Source organism: Ovis aries, chromosome 2 (genome assembly GCF_016772045.2).
Source record: "Ovis aries strain OAR_USU_Benz2616 breed Rambouillet chromosome 2, ARS-UI_Ramb_v3.0, whole genome shotgun sequence".
NCBI lineage: Eukaryota > Metazoa > Chordata > Mammalia > Artiodactyla > Bovidae > Ovis > Ovis aries.
The window spans coordinates 63,879,399-63,900,060 of NC_056055.1; the positions used below are offsets into that span (position 1 = coordinate 63,879,399).

General features: G+C 39.3%; 1 protein-coding gene across 9 annotated transcripts in view; it reads right to left on the minus strand.

Annotated features, from left to right (window-relative positions):
• The window catches only part of TMC1 (transmembrane channel like 1), a 288,903-nt gene that overhangs the window by 23,223 nt on the left and 245,018 nt on the right, over positions 1–20,662 (minus strand). For all 9 annotated transcript variants that reach the window (XM_060409365.1, XM_060409363.1, XM_060409364.1 and 6 more), the window contains 3 exons: positions 17,199–17,378; positions 16,918–17,079; positions 8,183–8,311 (listed from right to left, as the gene is read on the minus strand). In XM_060409365.1, the coding sequence (XP_060265348.1) occupies positions 8,183–8,311; positions 16,918–17,079; positions 17,199–17,378 (471 nt within the window). The remainder of the gene's footprint in view (positions 1–8,182; positions 8,312–16,917; positions 17,080–17,198; positions 17,379–20,662) is intronic.

Here is a 20,662-nt window from a genome sequence, read left to right on the forward strand (position 1 = left end):
CAGGTTAAGGTCTCGTTCCCACAAGACCCATTCATTGAAAGCTCAGGTTGTCATCTATGCTGATTAGAGATTCCCATGACTCCCTCCTCAGGTTTGATCATTTGCTGGAACAGCTCACAGGTCTCAGGAAAACTGTTTACTAGATTACTGGTTTATTATAAAAGGACACAATTCAGGAATAGCAAGTTAAAAAAAAAAAAAAAGATGCATGGGCAAGGTGCAGGGGAAGGAGTACAGTGTTTCTTTGCCTTCTCCAAGTGTACCCTCTTCCCAGCCCCTCAGTATATTCAGCAACCTGGAAGTTCTCCTAACCCCAAGGGTCAGAGATTTTTATGGAGACTTCCTCACATGGACAAAACCAATCATTAACTCAGTTTCCAGCCTCTCTCCTTTCCCTGGTGGATGGAGGAATAAGGTTGAAATTTCCAAGCTTCTAATTATGGCCAGGTCTTTTGCTGACCAGCCTCCAATCCAGGAGCACACCAGGAGTTGCCTCATTGGAACAAATAATGCTCCTATCATCCAAGATATCCAAAGGAATTTAGGAACTCTGCATCAAGAGTCAGGGCTAAAGACCAAATATAAGAACACAAGATGTTCTTAGCACCTTCAATGCTTAGGAAACTACAAAGATTTTAGGAGCTCTGGCCAAGAAATAGGATGAAAACCAAAATATTTCCTATTACATCACAATAACATACCTGCAGAAGTGAAAAAACTTACTATGCAGAGAAAGTTGGCTTACTTTTAGACAATTTCTAAGATCCCTTTCTAATTTAAAATCTGTTATTGATTGACTCAGTTACTAAAGAATTGCTTCTCTCTAAGCACCTTAAAAATGGAATTTATATTCCATGTATTAAATTCAGAAATCCACACTCTAAAAACAGAACAAATGTAAGAAAGCAAACACACACACACAGAGTGTGAAATTCAAGGCTCATTCTTTTTGAGGTGAATTTTTTAAAAATATGAGATAACATTATAGTTTCATTTTTAAGCCAATGCATTCATGAGTGTAAACCAATTTGCAAAGTTTGCCTCTAAAATATAAAAAGGTTAAAAGTAAACGATGTTTGAGGAAAAAACAAACAAACAGGTTTTCTTGAAACCTGAGATAACAAAATGATTCAAATGGAATAAACATAGAGAAGTCTCTAAGGGCTGCTCACCCGTAATAAGATTTTTAGGAACTAGCAACAGGAGAACCTACTTGGATTTGGGTTGAGGTCCATAATAGTCAAGGAACTAGAAATTATCTAGCTTTATTTTTAGACCTTTGTTTTCGGTGGGCTAAAGTCACAGTTAGCTACCCAGAAAGAAGACATGTGGTGCTCACTGGACTAAAAACTCAGAAAATCCATTCTCTCTCTGCAAGTTTAGTTATTTCTCGCAAATCATCAACCTCTGGATATTGTGAAATGAAATTCAGGATCCCAGAGGTAATTCTGTCATTGCAGTGACCTGCTTTCTTCACACAAATCTCATTCCCCACAGCTGGAATCACCCTGCCGAGAGCTTCAGGCAGGCCTGGCATAGGGCTCCCGGGCAATGGTATGCAATGGTGGTCCCTAGACCATCCACAGCATCAACACCTGGGAAGTTCTTAGTAAATTCTTAAGCCCCGTCCAGATCTACTGAATCAGAAACTGTGTTTTCATGTGCCTTCAGAGCACTTCTGATATATGCTCAAATTTAAGAACTAATGCTCAGACTACCGCGCAATTGCACTCATCTCACATGCTAGTAAAGTAATGCTCAAAATTCTCCAAGCCAGGCTTCAGCAATATGTGAACTGTGAACTTCCTGATGTTCAAGCTGGTTTTAGAAAAGGCAGAAGCAGCAGAGATCAAATTGCCAACATCCACTGGATCATGGAAAAAGCAAGAGAGTTCCAGAGAAACATCTATTTCTGCCTTATTGACTATGCCTAAGCCTTTGACTGTGTGGATCACAATAAACTGTGGAAAATTCTGAGAGAGATGGGAATACCAGACTACCTGCCTCTTGAGAAATCTGTATGCAGGTCAGAAAGCAATAGTTAGAACTGGACATGGATCAACAGACGGGTTCCAAATAGGAAAAGGAGTATGTTAAGGCTATATATTGTCACCCTGCTTATTTAAGTTATATGCAGAGTACATCATGAGAAACACTGGGCTGGAAGAAGCACAAGCTGGAATCAAGATTGCCGGGAGAAATAACAATAACCTCAGATATGCAGATGACACCACCTTTATGGCAGAAAATGAAGAGGAACTAAAAAGCCTCTTGATGAAAGTGAAAGAGGAGAGTGAAAAAGTTGACTTAAAGCTCAATATTCAGAAAACGAAGATCATGGCATCCAGTCCCATCACTTCATGGGAAATAGATGGGGAAACAGTGGAAACAGTGTTAGACTTTATTTTTCTGGGCTCCAAAATCACTGCAGATGGTGATTGCAGCCATGAAATTAAAAGACGCTTACTCCTTAGAAGGAAAGTTATGACCAACCTAGATAGCATATTCAAAAGCAGAGACATTACTTTGCTGACTAAGGTCTGTCTAGTAAAGGCTATGATTTTTCCAGTAGTCGTGTATGGATATGAGAGTTGGACTGTGAAGAAAGCTGAGCACCGAAGAATTGATGCTTTCGAACTGTGGTGCTGGAGAAGACTCTTGAGAGTCCCTTGGACTGCAAGGAGATCCAGCCAATCCATTCTGAAGGAGATCAGTCCTGGGTGTTCTTTGGAAAGAATGATGCTAAAGCTGAAACTCCAGTACCTTGGCCACCTCATGCGAAGAGTTGACTAATTGGGAAAGACTCTGATGCTGGGAGGGATTGGGGACAGGAGGAGAAGGGGACAACAGAGGATGAGACGGCTGGATGGCATCACTGACTCGATGGACGTGAGTCTGAGTGAACTCTGGGAGTTGGTGATGGACAGGGAGGCCTGGCGTGCTGCAATTCATGGGGTCGCAAAGAGTCGGACACGACTGAGTGACCAAACTGAACTGAACTGAACCTAGGACAAATCCAAGCCTCATCTTCTAGGAGAATTCAGCACCTCAGGGCTTTGTACTCTAACCCTCACTGCCTGCAGATAGATTCCATCCAGCCCAGCCTGTTCTTGTCCCTTTGTGCATGTTCTCATCCCCTCACTGGGGACCCATGACTTCTTACTGACTGTTTATCATACCCTCTTCCCTGGACCCCTGAATAGTATCTCATTCCCAGATAAGGAATATCTCCCTATCTCCTAATTCTACATCCCACTCCTCCTGCCAATTCCATTCTACAGCAAGAAACCTGTCTAAGCATTTGAGTAACAAAGGCCAGGGACTGGCTCATGAATTATTCATGTTTTGGTAGAGTCCTTGATGTTTCTAGGGGTAAGCATTACAGCAAAAATTCAATATGATGGAAGGCTGGTTCATGGCTTTGAAGTCAATCAGATGTGGGTTTTAGTCCTAGCTCCACCACTGACCAGTTAAATTGTCTTTGAGCAAATTATTAAGCATCTCTAATTCTCAACTTACTGTAAAGGAGGAAAATATCTACTTCATAGTGTTGCTGGCATGATTATACAGAATAACATATGTATTTTGTAGATGTTCTAACACATAGTAAGCACTATGTAAAAATATAATACAGTGTAATATAACTAGAAATATCCTCTGATGGTCTGTGATCAGATCTCAGCGAAATCCTCCATATTTTCCACTTACATAAAGTGGAATTTAACGAGGACCACGTTAAAAATGTAACTTTAAACAAGACACTGAGGTTTTAATTTGATTGAATATACTCTTATGCCATGTATTCAATCCATGTCTTCCTGGATGCTCTTTACTTACTTCATTGACAAATGGCAAGGATGGTGTCAACATAAATTAAATTGAGAGTAATGTTGAACCATCATAGAAAATCCAGAGTTTACAAGAGGCCTCAGGGTGATTTTGCTGAATCAGGGTGGTTAAAATTCTTTCTGTGAGCAAAGCATTCCACTTCCACGAGCCAGTGAACTCTTTAGAAACATTGAGAACCATCTGCTATGCTCAGAGAAGCCTCACAGAAAGATTAACTTACATTATATGGTCTAATAGTCTGCTCCTAGCCAGTAATTTTCCTACCCCAATTCATCCTCTTAGGTTTGCTGTGATGATACTTTGGCTGTGAATTTACAACTGGAAAAATATATAGGGTCACTTTAAGCCCAGTTTACTCAGATTTAATCAGTATGTAATTCAGTATACTAAACATAATAACTTTCAAAAAAAAAAAAAAGATCACTTCATTGTCCTTATTTATCCTCTGACTAAATAACTTAAGCAACTCACTTCAATTCACAGACTCTTGAATTTTTTTTGGGTAAAATAAAAGCATTATGATTTATTTTGTCAAAATTTCACCTAACCTTAACATTTTATGGATCTCTGAGTCTAATGCTAGAGTCTGCAGAGTTTACATTTTATAGAGGTTAGTTGTAGAAAATGTGAATGTACTTTTTCAAAAATATCTTCTCTATGACTGGGCAGTTCAATTTAGAGAAATTTCTCATAAGGAAATAATTTGTGCATACCACTATGGTTTATCTATGGAGATATTTATCTGCATGGATATAAATAAATGTGATCACAGTGTTTATTATAATAACAAACCATTAGGTACAATTAACTGACAACAAATAAAAAATAGGTAATTATAGCAAATTCATATGTAGAATCACACACAGTCATTTAAAAATTATAAAAGACCAGTTAATAGCATAGAGAAAGATCACCATTAGGTGAAAAATGCAAGTAACTAGTCAATGAGATACATGCTTATATGTATTTACAAAAATCTACAGTAAAACATATAAATCTGCAGTACATGTTTATCCATACCTAAATAAATATTAATACTCTACAATTCAATGAAGTAATATCCTGAAGGGTAGGATAACCTGTGATTTTTATTTTCATATTAATTTTCTATTACCTTTTACAGACTTTTTAACAATGAACTAGTATTATTTTTAAAGTTCAGAAAAAAATTTCTTTAGTAGCAGAAATGGACATCTTTTCTCTTTCATTCCTGAAAGGATTCTTAAAAGCATCTCCTCTGCCCATCTCAGGTTATCCTCTGCTTCAAGACAGGTACTTTCTGGACTCATATTGCCAGTCAGTAAGTTCAGAAGATCAGAGATGCATTCTCATCATCCTCTTCTTCGCTAAAGCAGCACCATTTTAGATTTTGCATCTCTATCTGCATTGTCCATACTTGCTAGCTGCAGGGCCCTGCCTTCCATCAGTCCATCCACTGAGAATGCTTTCTTTCATCTCAATCTTTTGAAATTTTGATTCTTCTTCAAGATTTGGCTCAAATGTTTCTTACTTCATCCTGTCTTTGAATTTCTATTGATCTCTACCTCACAACCCAAAGTCATGGTGTCTCCAATGTGCAATTACATTGTAAGAGCAAGCAATTACATTTCCTGCTCTGTGCTGACAAGGGAAGCTTGTAGCAGAGTGTGAAGAATTGGTGAATGAATATTTTACCGAAAGGGGGCAGTATCCTCAGCTCCTGCCAGTTTCTCCAGCATGGGAATATGGGCCTTTCAATATGTCAGGAAAAATAAGAAATCCATATTTTTTAAATGTAAAGCTTATGACAAAACCAATACAATATTGTAATTAGCCTCCAATTTAAATAAATTTATATTTTAAAAAAAGAAACAATACTGCAGACCTGAATAAAAATATCTATCAGCTGAATCTAGCCTGCAGGCCCTCAATTGCAACCTCTCCTTAGGCTTACAACTTTTACCTCTCTGTATCCTCTTATCTGGGGGCAGGAGAAGAAGGGGACGACAGAGGATGAGATGGCTGGATGGCGTCACCGACTCAATGGACATGAGTTTGAGTGAACTTCGGGAGTTGGTGATGGACAGGGAGGCCTGGCGTGCTGCAATTCATGGGATCGCAAAGAGTCGGACACGACTGAGCGACTGAACTGAACTGAACTGATCCTCTTATCAGCTGGCACAGAGGTTTGCTCATGATAGTTCATGACTTGCAGGCACTCAGCTCTGTAAACTATCCACCTGGTGAGTCAGTGATAATAAAATACATATCAAAGATCCAGCATCCAACCTTAATGTTTCAAAACTTGTTTCACTGGTGAGTTTCTCTCTGATGAGCCTTCCAAAGGTAACATGGAAGAAAATTCACTCACTGTGACCTCAAACAGAATTTGTCTGTTTACCTATATTTCATACTAACCCAAGAGCACCGTCAGCACTCAATAAATAATAAATTAGTCACTTAATTACAGCTTTTATGCGTATAGGTCATGTTATATTGACTTCATATTTGAAGCAAAATTTTCTAGCACTTAAGAAGGAAAAAAGGATAAAAGGCAAGCATAAGCTGAGTGATGGTCTAAGAAAGAAATGGCAATTTTTATGCCTGCTTCAGAAGAGCTGAATCAGGCCAGGAAAATAGAAATGAAACGAAGCCAGCTGAATACTTCACAGCGGAGAACGGGGAAACAACACAAGAGCATTCTGGATCTATAGCATTACCTCACCATCGTCTACCAAACAACATGACCTTCTGGCTCCTCCAAGAAGCACTTTCCGGAAGAAAGACAGAGATGACCTCATAAAAGGAACAGTCTCAAAGTCAGGAAGAGAATTTAGCCTGGAGTCTTAAAAATAGTTCTGAATATAGGACTTGACCGGAAACTAGAGGGCATGAGACAAGAAGACCAGCAGGGAAGAATATCCCTTCACGGGGGAGAAGAGAAACATCATTAGCTCAAGAATACTAGGGCAGAACTTGACTCCAGGGCACATCCCTGGAAGCAAGCAGAGTTCTGTCAGCAGACAGTGTTGCCTTAATGGTACTGAAATGTAGAGGTTCAACACTGAGTCAGCCAGGCAAAATAACTCCTGCTATGTGACAAGCACAGCTCAAAGCATGAGGTCAAGGCCTCTGTTTTGAGAAAGCTTTCATTCCAACAGAGGGAGACAGATAATAAGCACTTTCAAAACAGAAGATGTCAAGTAGTTATACATTGTATAAAGAAAATAAAACTGTGCTGAAACAGAGAGTGCCTGATGGGCCACCTTAGATTGGAAGGGCAGAGAAACGCTTGAAGGAGGTGACTTATAAGCTGAGTCCTTAATGATAAGAATCTGTCCCGGCAAATTCTAGGAAACTGCACCCCCAGAAGGAAGAACATCTAGGGCAGATGCAAGGAGCATCTGTGTTTGAGCATAACAAAGAACCCCAATGTTTATGGATTTTACAAAGCAAGAGCAAAAGTGGTAGGAGATGAGTTCAGAGGGGGAAAAAGCAGAAGATCACAAAGGGTATCGATGGCCCTGGACAGAGATTCAAATTCATTCTAAATATTTAGAAACTGCTGGAAATACTTGAGCAAATAAGTACTATCAACTCTTCAGGTCCTGTTTCCCCAGATAACAGTTTCATGTGCAAAAGGAGGACGCAGAGATGTGTGTTCTGCTGGCACTCTCAAACTTTGTGGGGGGATCTGGCATTGAACAAAGATGGGGGTTAATGATGAAATCAACACCAGTGGGGCTCAGAGAAACCTGTGCTGTTGCTATGGAGGAGCAAGTCAACTTGCTAGAATTCTACGCCACCACTTACCAGAGCCCTAGCAGCACCCTGGGCCTTTTACAGCCCCCTGCTGTGTCTCTGCTGAGTGCTTATTAGACTGTGAGCTTTATGAAGCAAGCAGCATAATCACTGATGCTTTCATCCCCCAACATCCTGCACAGTGATGCACTTGATAAGTGTCCAGGAGTTTGCTTAGTAGAATTCAAAGGAATTAACAGAAAATGTACAGTTGATACTACTCATCTTGCCCTGCTTCTAGAAATGCCAGCAAACTTCATGGGAAGGGTACAGACTGTGGGCCCAAGATTTACTGAGTTCACCAATTTAACATATAGGTTGAAGTCACTGCTTTTGCCACCTATAATTTTACTAGAGTCTAATTTTGTTAGACTACTGCAAGCCATGATATTCAAGTCTTTTCTCCTTCTGAATTAAAACAGTCCTCATTGGTCTTTGCTTATTGACATCTGAAAGACCATCCTACCTCCTAAGTCTTCTTATTGCACTGTATGTGTAAATGATGAGTCATAAAGGAATGATCTGATAAGAGAAAGATGAATATCACACTTACATATCCATATTCCAAATCCCAGCACCAGCAGTAGTTGCAAAACCTCACAAAACATGCTCGGAGAAAGTCCCCAATGAGAATTGTGACATAGGTGGTCAGAACATCAGAAACAGTCAGTCGCACAAATTCCTGTTGAAATAGTATGTGTATTAAAACAAGCATTTCTCCCTTCATGTGGTCCTAAAGTTGACAGCGAGCTTGTCATGCTTTCTAAACAGTATTAACTTGAAACCGCAACTAATGGTAAAGAAACTAGTTAGGCATATCGAGCCAGTGAAAAATGTTTCACCCCTATTTTATTAGTTTAAAAATAATTATTTCCTGTGCCCAAACCACGGGATCAAAAGTCTTTTTATTGAGAAACTTTTATAAACATGATACAAGAACACAAAACAGGAAAATACCTATAACACGGAAATTTAGCAGTTTAATCTGACAAGCAGTGCTATTTATAAAATTAAAAGACAAACTTGTAAAAAGTACTTGTGGCATATATGATAGAAGACTAGTTTTTCTAACAAGTTAAAACTTTTACAAATCAGTGCAACAGATGGGCAATTCAATAAGGAAAAGAATGGCAAATGGCACATATAAAAAATAAGAAAATATACAGTTAATTAAAACAATCAAAAGTACTTAATTCCTTATAAAAATAAAAAAGGACTTAATTCCTTATAAAAATAGAGTTGTTACTTTACACGGTGATAAATATTTTAAAAACCATGCTCTTCCATATTGATGAGAGTATGCTGAAATAGGCACTGCCATAAACTGATGGGAAAATTAAACTGGTGCATCATTTGGGGTGGCGGGGGCAGGACTGTTGTGAAGATCCATCCCATTGTAAGTGTGTGGAATTTGATCAAGCAAATCCACATCTAGAAATATATCTTATGGCAAGTGTCAATCTATACATATAATTATGAAAGCATTGTTTCTCCCAGATCAAAATTGGAAACAAGTTAAATACTCTCAAGGGGAAATAAAATAAAAATGGGTGTCAACACCATGAAATACTGTGAGCTCTTAAAAAAACAAATGCTATTGTGATTAACAACATAAACATTTACTAAAAACCACTGAATTCTGTACTTTAAAGTCCATGCAGCCTTCTCAGATGACATGCACTGCATTCTTGTAGTGCTTTGTTGACACTATAAAATTGTAAATGTTATCAATTCAGTGGCTTCCCTGGTGGCTCAGACTGTAAAGCGTCTGTCTACAATGCGGGAGACCCGGGTTCAGTCCCTGGGTTGGGAAGATCCCCTAGAGAAGGAAATGGCAATCCACTCCAGTACTATTGCCTGGAAAATCCCATGGACAGAGGAGCCTTGTAGGCTACAGTCCATGGGGTCGCAAAAAGTTGGACACGACTGGGCAACTTCACCATCAATTCAGTTCAGTTGCTCAGTCATGTCCGACCCTTTGAGACTCAATGGAGTACAGCACGCCAACCTCGCTGTCCATCACCAACTCCCGGAGTTTACTCAAACTCGTGTCCATCGAGTTGGTGATGCCATACAACCATCTCATCCTCTGTTGACCCCTTCTCCTCCAACCTTCAATCTTTCCCAGCATCAGGGCCTTTTCCAATGAGTCAGTTCTTTGCATGAGGTGGCCAGAGTATTGGAGTTTCAGCTTCAACATCAGACCTTCTGATGTATATTCAGGATTGATTTCCCTTAGGATGGACTGGTTGGATCTCCTTGCAGTTCAAGGGAGTCTCAACAGTCTTCTCCAACACCACAGTTCAAAAGCATCAATTCTTCGGCACTCAGCTTTCTTTATAGTCCAAATCTCACATCCATACATGACTATTGGAAAAACCATAGCTTTGACTAGAAGGACCTTTGTTGGCAAAGTAATGTCTCTGCTTTTGAATATGCTGTCTAGATTGGTTATAACTTTTCTTCTAAGGAGCAAGCATCTTTTAATTCCATGGGTGCAGTCACCAATTGCAGTGATTTTGGAGCCCCCCAAAATAAAGTCTCTCACTGTTTCCCGATCTATTCACCATGAAGGGATGGGACCAAATGGGATGATCTTAGTTTTCTGAATGTTGAGCTTTAAGTCAACTTTTTCACTCTCCTCTTTCACTTTCATCAGGAAGCTCTTTAGTTCTTCTTCACTTTCTGCCATAAAGTTGGTGTCATCTGCATATCTGAGGTTATTGATATTACTCCCTGCAATCTCGATTCCAGCTTGTGCTTCTTCCAGCCCAGGGTTTCTCATGATGTACTCTGCATGGAAGTTAAATAAGCAGGGTAACAATATACAGCCTTGACATACTCCTTTTCCTTTTTGAAACCAGTATGTTGTTCCATGTCCAGTTCTAACTGTTATTTCTTGACCTGCATATAGATTTCTCAAGAGGTAGGTCAGGTGGTTTGGTATTCCCATCTCTTTCAGAATTTTCCACAGATTATTGTGATCCACACAGTCAAAGGCTTTGGCATAGTCAACAAAGCAGAAATAGATGTTTTTCTGGAACTCTCTTGCTTTTTTGATGATCCAGCAGAAGTTGGCAATTTGATCTCTGGTTTGTGTGCCTTTTCTAAATCCAGCTTGAACATCTGGAAGTTCACGGTTCATGTATTTTTGAAGCCTGGCTTGGAGAATTTTGAACATTACTTTACTAGCGTGTGAGATGAGTGCAACTGTGCAATAGATTGAGCATTCTTTGGCATTGCCTTTCTTTGGGATTGGAATGAAAAGTAACCTTTTCCAGTCCTGTGGCCACTGCTGAGTTTTCCAAATTTGCTGGCATATTGAGTGTAGCACTTTCACAGCATCATCTTTCAGGATTTGAAATAACTCAACCAGAATTCCATCACTTCCACTAGCTTTGTTCATGGTGATGCTTCCTAAGGCCCACTTGACTTCACATTCCAAGATGTCTGGCTCTAGGTGAGTGATCACACCATCGTGATTATCTGGGTCATGAAGATCTTTTTTGTACAGTTCTTCTGTGTATTCTTGCCACCTCTTCTTAATATCTTCTGCTTCTGTTAGGTCCATACCATTTCTGTCCTTTATTGAGCCCATCTTTACATGAAGTGTTCCCTTGGTATCTCTAATTTTCTTGAAGGGATCTCTAGTCTTTCCCATTCTACTGTTTTCTTCTATTTCTTGCACTGATCACTGAGGAAGGCTTTCTTATCTCTCCTTGTTATTCTTTGGAACTCTGCACTCAAATGGGTATCTTTCCTTTCCACCTTTACTTTTGCTTCTCTTCATTTCACAGCTATTTGTAAGGCCTCCTCAGACAGCCATTTTCCTTTTTCTCGGAGATGGTCTTGATCCTTGTCTCCTGTACAATATCACAAATGTCCGTCCATAGTTCATCAGGCATTCTGTCTATCAGATCTAGTCCCTTAAATCTATTTCTCACTTCCACTGTATAATCATAAGGGATTTATTTTAGGTCACACCTGAATGGTGTAGTGGTTTTCCCTACTTTCTTCAATTTACATCTGAATTTGGAAATAAGGAGTTCGTGATCTGAGCCACAGTCAGCTCCCAGTCTTGTTTTTGCTGACTGTATAGAGCTTTCCCAACTTTGGCTGCAAAGAATATAACCAGTCTGATTTCGGTGTTGACCATCTGGCGATGTCCATGTATAGAGTCTTCCCTTGTGTTGTTGGAAGAGAGTGTTTGCTATGATCATGCGTTCTCTTGGCAAAACTCTATTAGCCATTGCCCTGCTTCATTCTGTACTCCAAGGCCAAATTTACCTGTTACTCCAGGTGTTTCTTGACTTCTTACTTTTGCATTCCAGTCCCCTATAATGAAAAGGACTTCTTTTTTTTGGTGTTAGTTTTAGAAAGTCTTGTATATCTTCATAGAACCATTCAACTTCAGCTTCTTCAGCATTACTGGTCAAGGCATAAACTTGGATTACTGTGATATTGAATGGTTTGCCTTGGAAACAAACAGAGATCATTTTGTCATTTTTGAGAGTGCATCCAAGTACTACATTTCGGACTCTTTTGTTGACTAAGAAGGCTACTCCATTTCTTCTAAGGGATTCTTGCTCACAGAAGTAGATATAATGGTCATCTGAGTTAAATTCACCCATTCCACCCATCTTAGTTCACTGTTTACTAAAATGTCGATGTTCACTCTTGCCATCTCCTGTTTGACCACTTCCAATTTGCCTTTGATTCATGGACCTAACATTCCAGGTTCCTGTGCAATATTGCTCTTTATAGCATCGGCCCTTGCTTCCATCACCAGTCCCATCCACAACGGGGTGTTGTGTTTGCTTTGGCTCCATCCCTTCATTCTTTCTGGAGTTATTTCCCCACTGGTCTCCGTAGCATATTGAGCACCTACCGGCCTGGGTAGTTCATATTTCATTGTCCTATCTTTTTGCCTTCTCATACTGTTCATGGGGTTCTCAGGGCAAGAACACTGAAGTGGCTTGCCATTCCCTTCTCCAGTGTACCACATTTTGTCAGAACTCTTCACCATGACCCGTCTGTAAATGTTATATATTTATTTAATTAATGGTTTTGTTCTTCCTATGAGATTCTAAATCTCACAAGGACAAAGAAGAGATCCACTTCTGTTCCCCACTGGACCTCCAGTATCTAGCACAATGCCCAACACTTAACATGCACTAACAAACATGGAGTGAGTGATTGAGTGACAGTAAATTCTTGCAGTTATTACTGAACATAACTTTTCTCTTCCCTACTCTTATTTATTCTTCTTTCCATTCCCCAGGAAACTTGAGTTCAGATTCTAATAATTAGCATCCATTAGAGGCAGGCTGTGAGGGATTTTTTTATCCTTTTTATTCTTCCTCAATAAGAGATAATTTCAGAGTGATTTTGAAGTCCTCCACACACTCCTAAGCACCCTCATCCCAATGGTTGAAGTCTGATTCTTCCCCTAAGCAGTGTCCTAACTTTTACATAAAATAGCAGAAGAGGATTCAAACATTATGTGAAAATATTTATTAACACACCATAGAAGGAATATACTGCTTTATAAGAAGGAAATTCCCAAAATGGTGGTCTGGCCCACCAAGGGAACATCATTCAGTCCCAGTTCCTAGCGTGCTAGTCAGGATGGAGCATGGCTTCCCCACAGGCCTTCTGCAGACCACTGCACTCCACACCTCACACTTCACACTCCAGACATGTAGTAATAAAATGCTTGGGAAGCTTTGATCAATACATCTAAGACTATCATTAACTAGTAGTGTTAGTGTTAGTTTTAGTCTCTCTCAGTTGTGTCTGACTCTTTGCAACTCCGTGGACTGTAGCTCATCAGGCCCCTCTGTCCATGGAATTCTCCAGGCAAGAATACTGCAGTGAATAGCCAGTCCAGGGGATCTTCCCAACCCAGGGTTCAAACCCAGATCTCCCACACTGAAGACAGATTCTTTACTGTTTGAGCCACCAGGGAAATAATAGAGAAGGTGTATCACAAAGACTATAGATTTTCCATGGCAGGATCCTGGGGAGCACGCACTGATGCTAGTTATGTTTCTGGGGGATGATTCGGCACTATGGAGGACACAAACTCTAATCAGACTCTGTAGGTTAAATTTGGGTTCCTATCACTGGCTTCCTTTAAGGTCTCCTTTAAGGTCTTCCTTTAAGGTCTTCCTTTAAGGTCTCTTTACTTTTCTAAGTTATGGTCTCCTCATCTATAAAATGGGGATAATGATATAACTTGGAGGGCAATTTATTAATAAAAACTCAAAGAGGTAATGCCTGGCACACAAGAATTTGATAAATGTGAGCCATTGTTGTCATTATCTTCAGTAGCAGTCTCTTTCCTCTCTGTCCCCAAAATGCAGACCTCGGTATACAGCTTCAAATAGTGATCTCCCAAGAATTGTTCTGCTGCCTACCTATCAAGTGCCGTTGGAGATGAGACTAAGTGACTACATCTTGAGATTTCCTGGAGACATAAAGGAGTCACCAAATCCTTATAATCAAGGAGAGACTGAGTTCCTCAGTATCCTTGAAGGAAAACAGAGGAGAGGACATCCACAAAGAAGAAGAGGAAACATCTGGAGTGTTCTCATAGAACAACAAACAATTCTTTGGGGTGCATCTCTAAAAGCTGCTGATACTGTTTCTTCTGGAATGACTTTGTTTTAAAAGTGGTTAAAATTAATGTTTCCAGGTGCATGCATATGCCTATTAATCTCTTAAAGGTGAGACCTTCCCAGCACTCAGGGATTTTACATCCCCTGTGTTATCTTTGCCCCCATGGATCTCACCTCCCTCATCAACATTCTGTTCAGAATCACAGCCCTTCCCTCCTCCAGCTCCCACAAGCTTTCCCACTGGTGCTGCCTGTTCCTTTAAAGAAAGGAAGGTGAAAAAGAAAAGGGAACCCTAACTACAAACAGCAGTAAGAAAAGATGATGAAGCAAAGAAAACCACTAGGGACAGGATTTTTAAAAAGAAAAAGACAAGCAGCATGGTACAGGGGCTCCAAGAAGAATAATTAAATAAATATTTTTTATTTATTTTAATTCAGGAGGCAGAGGAATATCCCAGAAGCTTCTGAATAATCAGAAACATGTTTTCTAGATTGCATTGACATTCACGTCTAATTAATTGTTGCCTCCTCTTCAGAAGTGAGCAGCTTCCACCTTATTCTTTACAGTTAGTTCTATTAATCCTGTTTAATCCAGGTGTTTTCTTGGTAAAGAATAAGTTTCTTAACCCTCATGCCAGTTTGCATTCTGGGATGTCCATTAAGAGAATGTCTCAAACTCTTTGAGTTTGTGAAAACTACATTTTTTTTTTTCATTTCTCTCAACTTTTGCTGAAGATTTAGGGAACAGCCTAGAAGTGATTACAAAAAAAAGATTCTATAAAAAAAGGCTCATGGCCCCCTTCCTCCACTTTTAAAGAGCATCACTCCAACCTCTGTTTCCACCGTCACCACCAGTTGTTCTCACTCTTGCCTCCCATGTATGAGCATGTTGTGACTTTGTTAGGCTCACCTATGTAATCCAGGATACTTTTCCTATCCCCAGATATTTAACTTACTCACATTGGTAAAGTCCATTTTACTATGTAAGGTAACATATTCACAATTTCCAGGAATTCGAACATGGACATTTTGGAGTAGCTTTTATTCTGTCTACCACACCATGTATCACAAGTATCTCTCTACCAAGTGTAGGCAGTTTTCCTTTCATTTATTATTTCATACATTGTATGATCCTGTAAACGTGTATAAAACATGGATGTCTGAAAACTGAGAATTTAATAACATATAACTGGAAAAGGAAGGCCTATCTGGTCCCTGAGAGCTTAAAAAATAAAGTAGAGTCCTTATTTATACTCTTTGGACTTGGTTCTAAATGATGTCTGTCTAGCATTATATGCATTTTCCTTATTTTTTTCCACAGTTGAAATCACAGATGAGTCGCTTAAGTCAGATGAATATCTGAAGCTAAGGACATCTAATGATATCTATATTTGTTTAAATTAGTTTTATAAAACTAATGCTAATTTTCAATTTTCCATTTATCATACAAATTTTATGCAAATAATAATACGAATAATTAAAAACTAAAGAAAGATATATTCATATAATTTCCCAAAGATTACACTACTACTGAAACTGAGCTGTTGTCTGACCAACAGAAGCACTATGACATGTCTTTAAATGTCTGTTCACCATAGTCCAAAGTCAGTTTATGAAATGCACATGAGGAATGTCAATTCTAATGAGATAAAAGTAAAGGCATTTCAAAATATAAATTGGACTTGAATAGAAATAAGAGACCTGAAGTAGGTTTTTGTTTTTTTTCTGGTTTGGTTTCCCTTTATTGAACAGAAAGCCATAGGAAACACTATTTCTTTTATCTGCTAAAATACCATTAGTCTTGGACTGGGATCGTTTACACAGTCATCTGAAAACAACAAACCTAAAATAGCTTTACTTTGATGCTTAAGGGGCAATTATTTGATAAAACTCAACATTATTGAAATAAACTTTAGTGTATGCTTCCAAATGAACTTTTTATCTTTTTTATGGAAAACAGGTAACAGTAACTAGAGTGCCATTTAAATATTTGCTTGGGTCTGGGTGCTAAATCTGGGTGTGTTATTATAATATATATAGAAAATATCTCCTCAGGCCATTTTAAAACATCCTTCCATTATATGCTATCAAACTGTGGTGTTGGAGAAGACTCTTGAGAGTCCCTTGGACTGCAAGGAGATCCAACCAGTCCATGCTAAAGGAAATCAGTCCTGAATATTCATTGGAAGGAATGATGCTGAAGCTGAAACTCCAATACTTTGGCCACCTGATGTGAAGAGCTGACTCATTTGAAAAGACCCTGAGGCTGGGAAAGATTGAAGGCAGGAGGAGAAGGGGACAACAGAGAATGAGATGGTTGATGGTATCACTGACTCAATGGATATGGGTTTGGGTGGACTCTGGGAGTTGGTGATTGACAGGGAGGCCTAGCGTGCTGTGGTTCATAGGGTCACAAAGAGTCAGACAAGACTGAGTGACTGAACTGAACTGAAAAGGGGTGTAAATGTACTACTTACCTGAATGGATGTTTGTGAGGACTGCAAGAGTTAATATATGTGAAATTCACAGCCAGCATATAGTGAATAGTCAGTAAGTCTTAGCAATTTTCATTAATAAGCAATATAAACCAGGTCACACTTACAGAAGAAATCTCTACTCTGCTCCTTTTTAATCCAATAATTGTTATGCACTCCTGTGTGTGACATTACCTGCCCCACCATTGTTTCCCAGCAGGGTCCTCGAGGTACATCTGCAGGGTGCACAAAAAAGGGTGGCCCAGTGGTATTTCCAGCAAGGGAAGCATTGTAGGCCTTGATCATGTTGGCTTCCCATAGGGTAATATTGGCCTTTACTAGCTTCTCCTCTTCAATCTAGAAAGGAGAGTATTGGAAACAAAACTGAAACAGATTTTGAAGGCATTTCTGGCAATCTTGAGACTGGGAATGTAACAACGTGCTGATGGCAAGGACAATCCAGACACAAGATTTACCTTGTTGTTAATCTCATCCATCAGGGCAAGAATAAATACATACAGGTTGCCTAAAAGAAGAGCAAAAATGCGTCCCAGTAGCCATTTCAGAGCAATGAGGGGATGGTAGTCTTCCAATTCAGCAAATAAGTCAAATAGTGTTGGACAGAACATCCCCAGGAGGGACATGACCATGTTCATCTACAAGAAGACACAAGAGGTGAACCAAGTTGACGATGTTTAAAAATTATTACTGCTTTCTTCCAAATTTGCAAGATTCCAACTAGATTCCTTTGTTAGTCTATAATACTAAAAATTATTTCATGCATTTTTAAAATTTGATCTTAATAAAATAGGGGCCATATTCAACTCACACTGCACAAGTTTATGGACATGCCAGTAATAATAGTCTGTTTCCTAGTACATGAGCGATGTGATTTACATTAATTTTTATGCAGATAGTATGTTGGTCTACATGGTACCAATTCTGCACTTCACAAGAAGATTTCCAAAGAAAATGAAAAACTGTCTGTTTGAGGAATAGGTTCAAATAGGAAATACTAATTTGACAATCATCAACACATAGGCTAGTTTAATCAACTAGAATGGATGAATTCCTTGAGATGGGCTCAGGACTACTGAGTTAGGCAGAACGCAAACTGTTAGGGGCAAAAAGAAAGAAAAAAGAAAGAAAATGGAACAGATTTTATCAAAGAAAACAGAAAGGATGTTCAGAAAATACAAAAGGAGAATGCATGGCATGATGTCATCAAAGCCAAGGCAGAAAAGTTTCAGAAATGAAGAACTGACTTAAAATGCCAAAAGTAAGAAACGTATGAAAGAGAGAGAGAATGAAAATATGACAAGCTGGAAATTTGTGGTCCACATCTCCAGATTGATTGACACACTTATGAATATATTACTAGGGTAAATTAAGCATGTGCCACATTTATAATAGGGGAGAAAAACCTTTAAGTAAAATTTTAAAAACGGTTCCAGTTAGCACTGGCAATTTCTTTGCCTGAGTATCTGGCTCAAATTGTCACTACTGTGAGTTCCCATTTCCCCTGGTGGACTCCATGTTTTGAATGATTAGAACTACCAGGCTATACTTAGAAAATAATTGTCAATATGTTGGGTTTTTTTTTTTGCTTTTGACTAAGAACATTATATAAGTATGACTAGCGGGAGCTAAAAGTCAGCATAATATAATTTCAGCCTAAAGTAAAAACTTGGCAAAGCCTATGCAGTCTAAGGTAAGTTTGAATTATTTCATCAAATTTGTAAAGTGTTTCATGAATCTGCATTATTACCTTTGTTGGCCCCTAGAATCAGAGGTCCCCTAAGATGGAAGTTTTTTAATCCATCTGGGCTGGATGAAGCACAAGATGGAATCAAGATTGCTGGGAGAAATATCAACAACCTCAGGTATGCAGATGACACCACCCTTATGGCAGAAAGCAAAGAAGAACTAAAGAGCCTCTTAATGAAAGTGAAAGAGGAGAGTGGAAAAGTTGGCTTAAAGCTCAATATTCAGAAAACTAAGATCATGGCATCCAGTCCCATCACTTTATGCCAAATAAATGGGGAAAAAGTGGAAACAGTGGCTGACTTTATTTTGGGGGGCTCCAAAGTCACTGGAGATAGTGATTGTAGCCATGAAATTAAAAGACACTTACTCCTTGGAAGGAAAGTTATGACCAATCTAGACAGCACATTAAAAAGAAAAGGCATTACTTTGTCAACAAAGGTCCATCTAGTCAAGGCTATGGTTTTTCCAGTAGTTGTGTATGGATGTGAGAGTTGGACTATAAAGAAAGCTGAGCACTGAAGAATTGATGCTTTTGAACCATGATGTTGGAGAAGACTGTTGAGAGTCCCTTGGACTGCAAGGAGATCCAACCAGTCCATCCTAAAGGAAATCAGTCCTGGGTGTTCATTGGAAGGACTGATGTTCAAGCTGAAACTCCAATGTTTTGGCCACCTGATGCAAAGAGCTGACTCATTTGAAAAGACCCTGATGTTGGGAAAATTGAAGGCAGGAGGAGAAGGGGACGACAGAGGATGAGATGGTTGGATGGCATCACCGACTCAATGGTCATGAGTTTGGATAATCTCCGGGAGTTGGTGATGGACAGGGAGGCCTGGTGTGCTGTGGTTCATGGGGTCGCAAAGAGTCAGACACAACCGAGTGACTGAACTGAACTGAACTGAATGAAATTAAAAGACGCTTACTCCTTGGAAGAAAAGCTGTGGCCAACCTAGACAGCATATTAAAAAGCAGAGACATTACTTTGCCAACAAAGGTTCATCTAGTCAAAGCTATGGTTTTTCCAGTAGTCTTGTATGGATGTGAGAGTTGAACTGTAAAGAAAGCTGAGTGCTGAAGAATTGATGGTTTTAAACTGTGGTGTTGGAGAAGACTCTTGAGAGTCCCTTGGACTGCAAGGAGGTCCAGCCAGTCCATCCTAAGGGAAATCAGTCCTGGATATTCATCAGAAGATCTGATGTTGAAGCTGAAACTCCAATACTTTGGTCACCTCATGCAAAGAACTGACTCATTTGAAAAGACCCCGATGCAGGAAAAGATTGAAGGCAGGAGGAAAAGGGGATGACAGAGGATGAGATGGTTGGATGGCATCACTGACTCAATGGACATGGGTTTGAGCAAGCTTTGGGAGTTGGTGATGGACAGGGAAGCCTGGCGTGCTGCAGTCCATGGGGTCGTGAAGGGTCAGACATGACTGAGCAACTGAACTGAACTGAACTGAAGATGGATATTAAACAAGTTCTTATAAAGAGTGACTGTTTTAATGATAATCAATTACTCATTCTTTTTTGTGATTCTCTGATACAAAGATATAATCAATATGAACCACAAACCAAAGTGGTATGATGATTTTGCCTATCAATGCTATCATAACTGCAAAAGATAATCTTAAAAGCAAACTTAGTAATACTGTGAGGCTCCCCCTTAGTTTTAAATACATAAGACCCTACCTAATGACTCTGTTTTACGGGATTCCATGAAATATCAATGTCTTCATAGTCTCTTAAATGTATGGTCTCCCATCTTCAGCATTATTGCTTCTGAAATACCTAGAATGCTTTTGTTTGGAATCTTCTGTTTTAAGTGTGTTATACCATTTTCTGTCCAAGATTTTTCTAGGAAATTCTATGCTTATGAATACTTTCTTAATCTGTTTGGCCTATAAGGCTTTGCAGAAATTTCAGTACTGTAAATCTACACTTCCCACTGCTTAAATCTTCATATTCTTTGAGAACCCCAGTTCAAAATGATGTCAGATTGTATTATGGAACATTTTATGGAAGGGAACAGGCCCAAGAAACAACACATGGCCAATGACCTCCTGACTCTAAATGTTTATTTCTGACCTCTTTTCTTGGACCTGCTAAATGGGCAGATACCCTGAAGACAAATCACAATGCTAATATTTAATTTCTGGCAAAGATCTGGCCTTCCT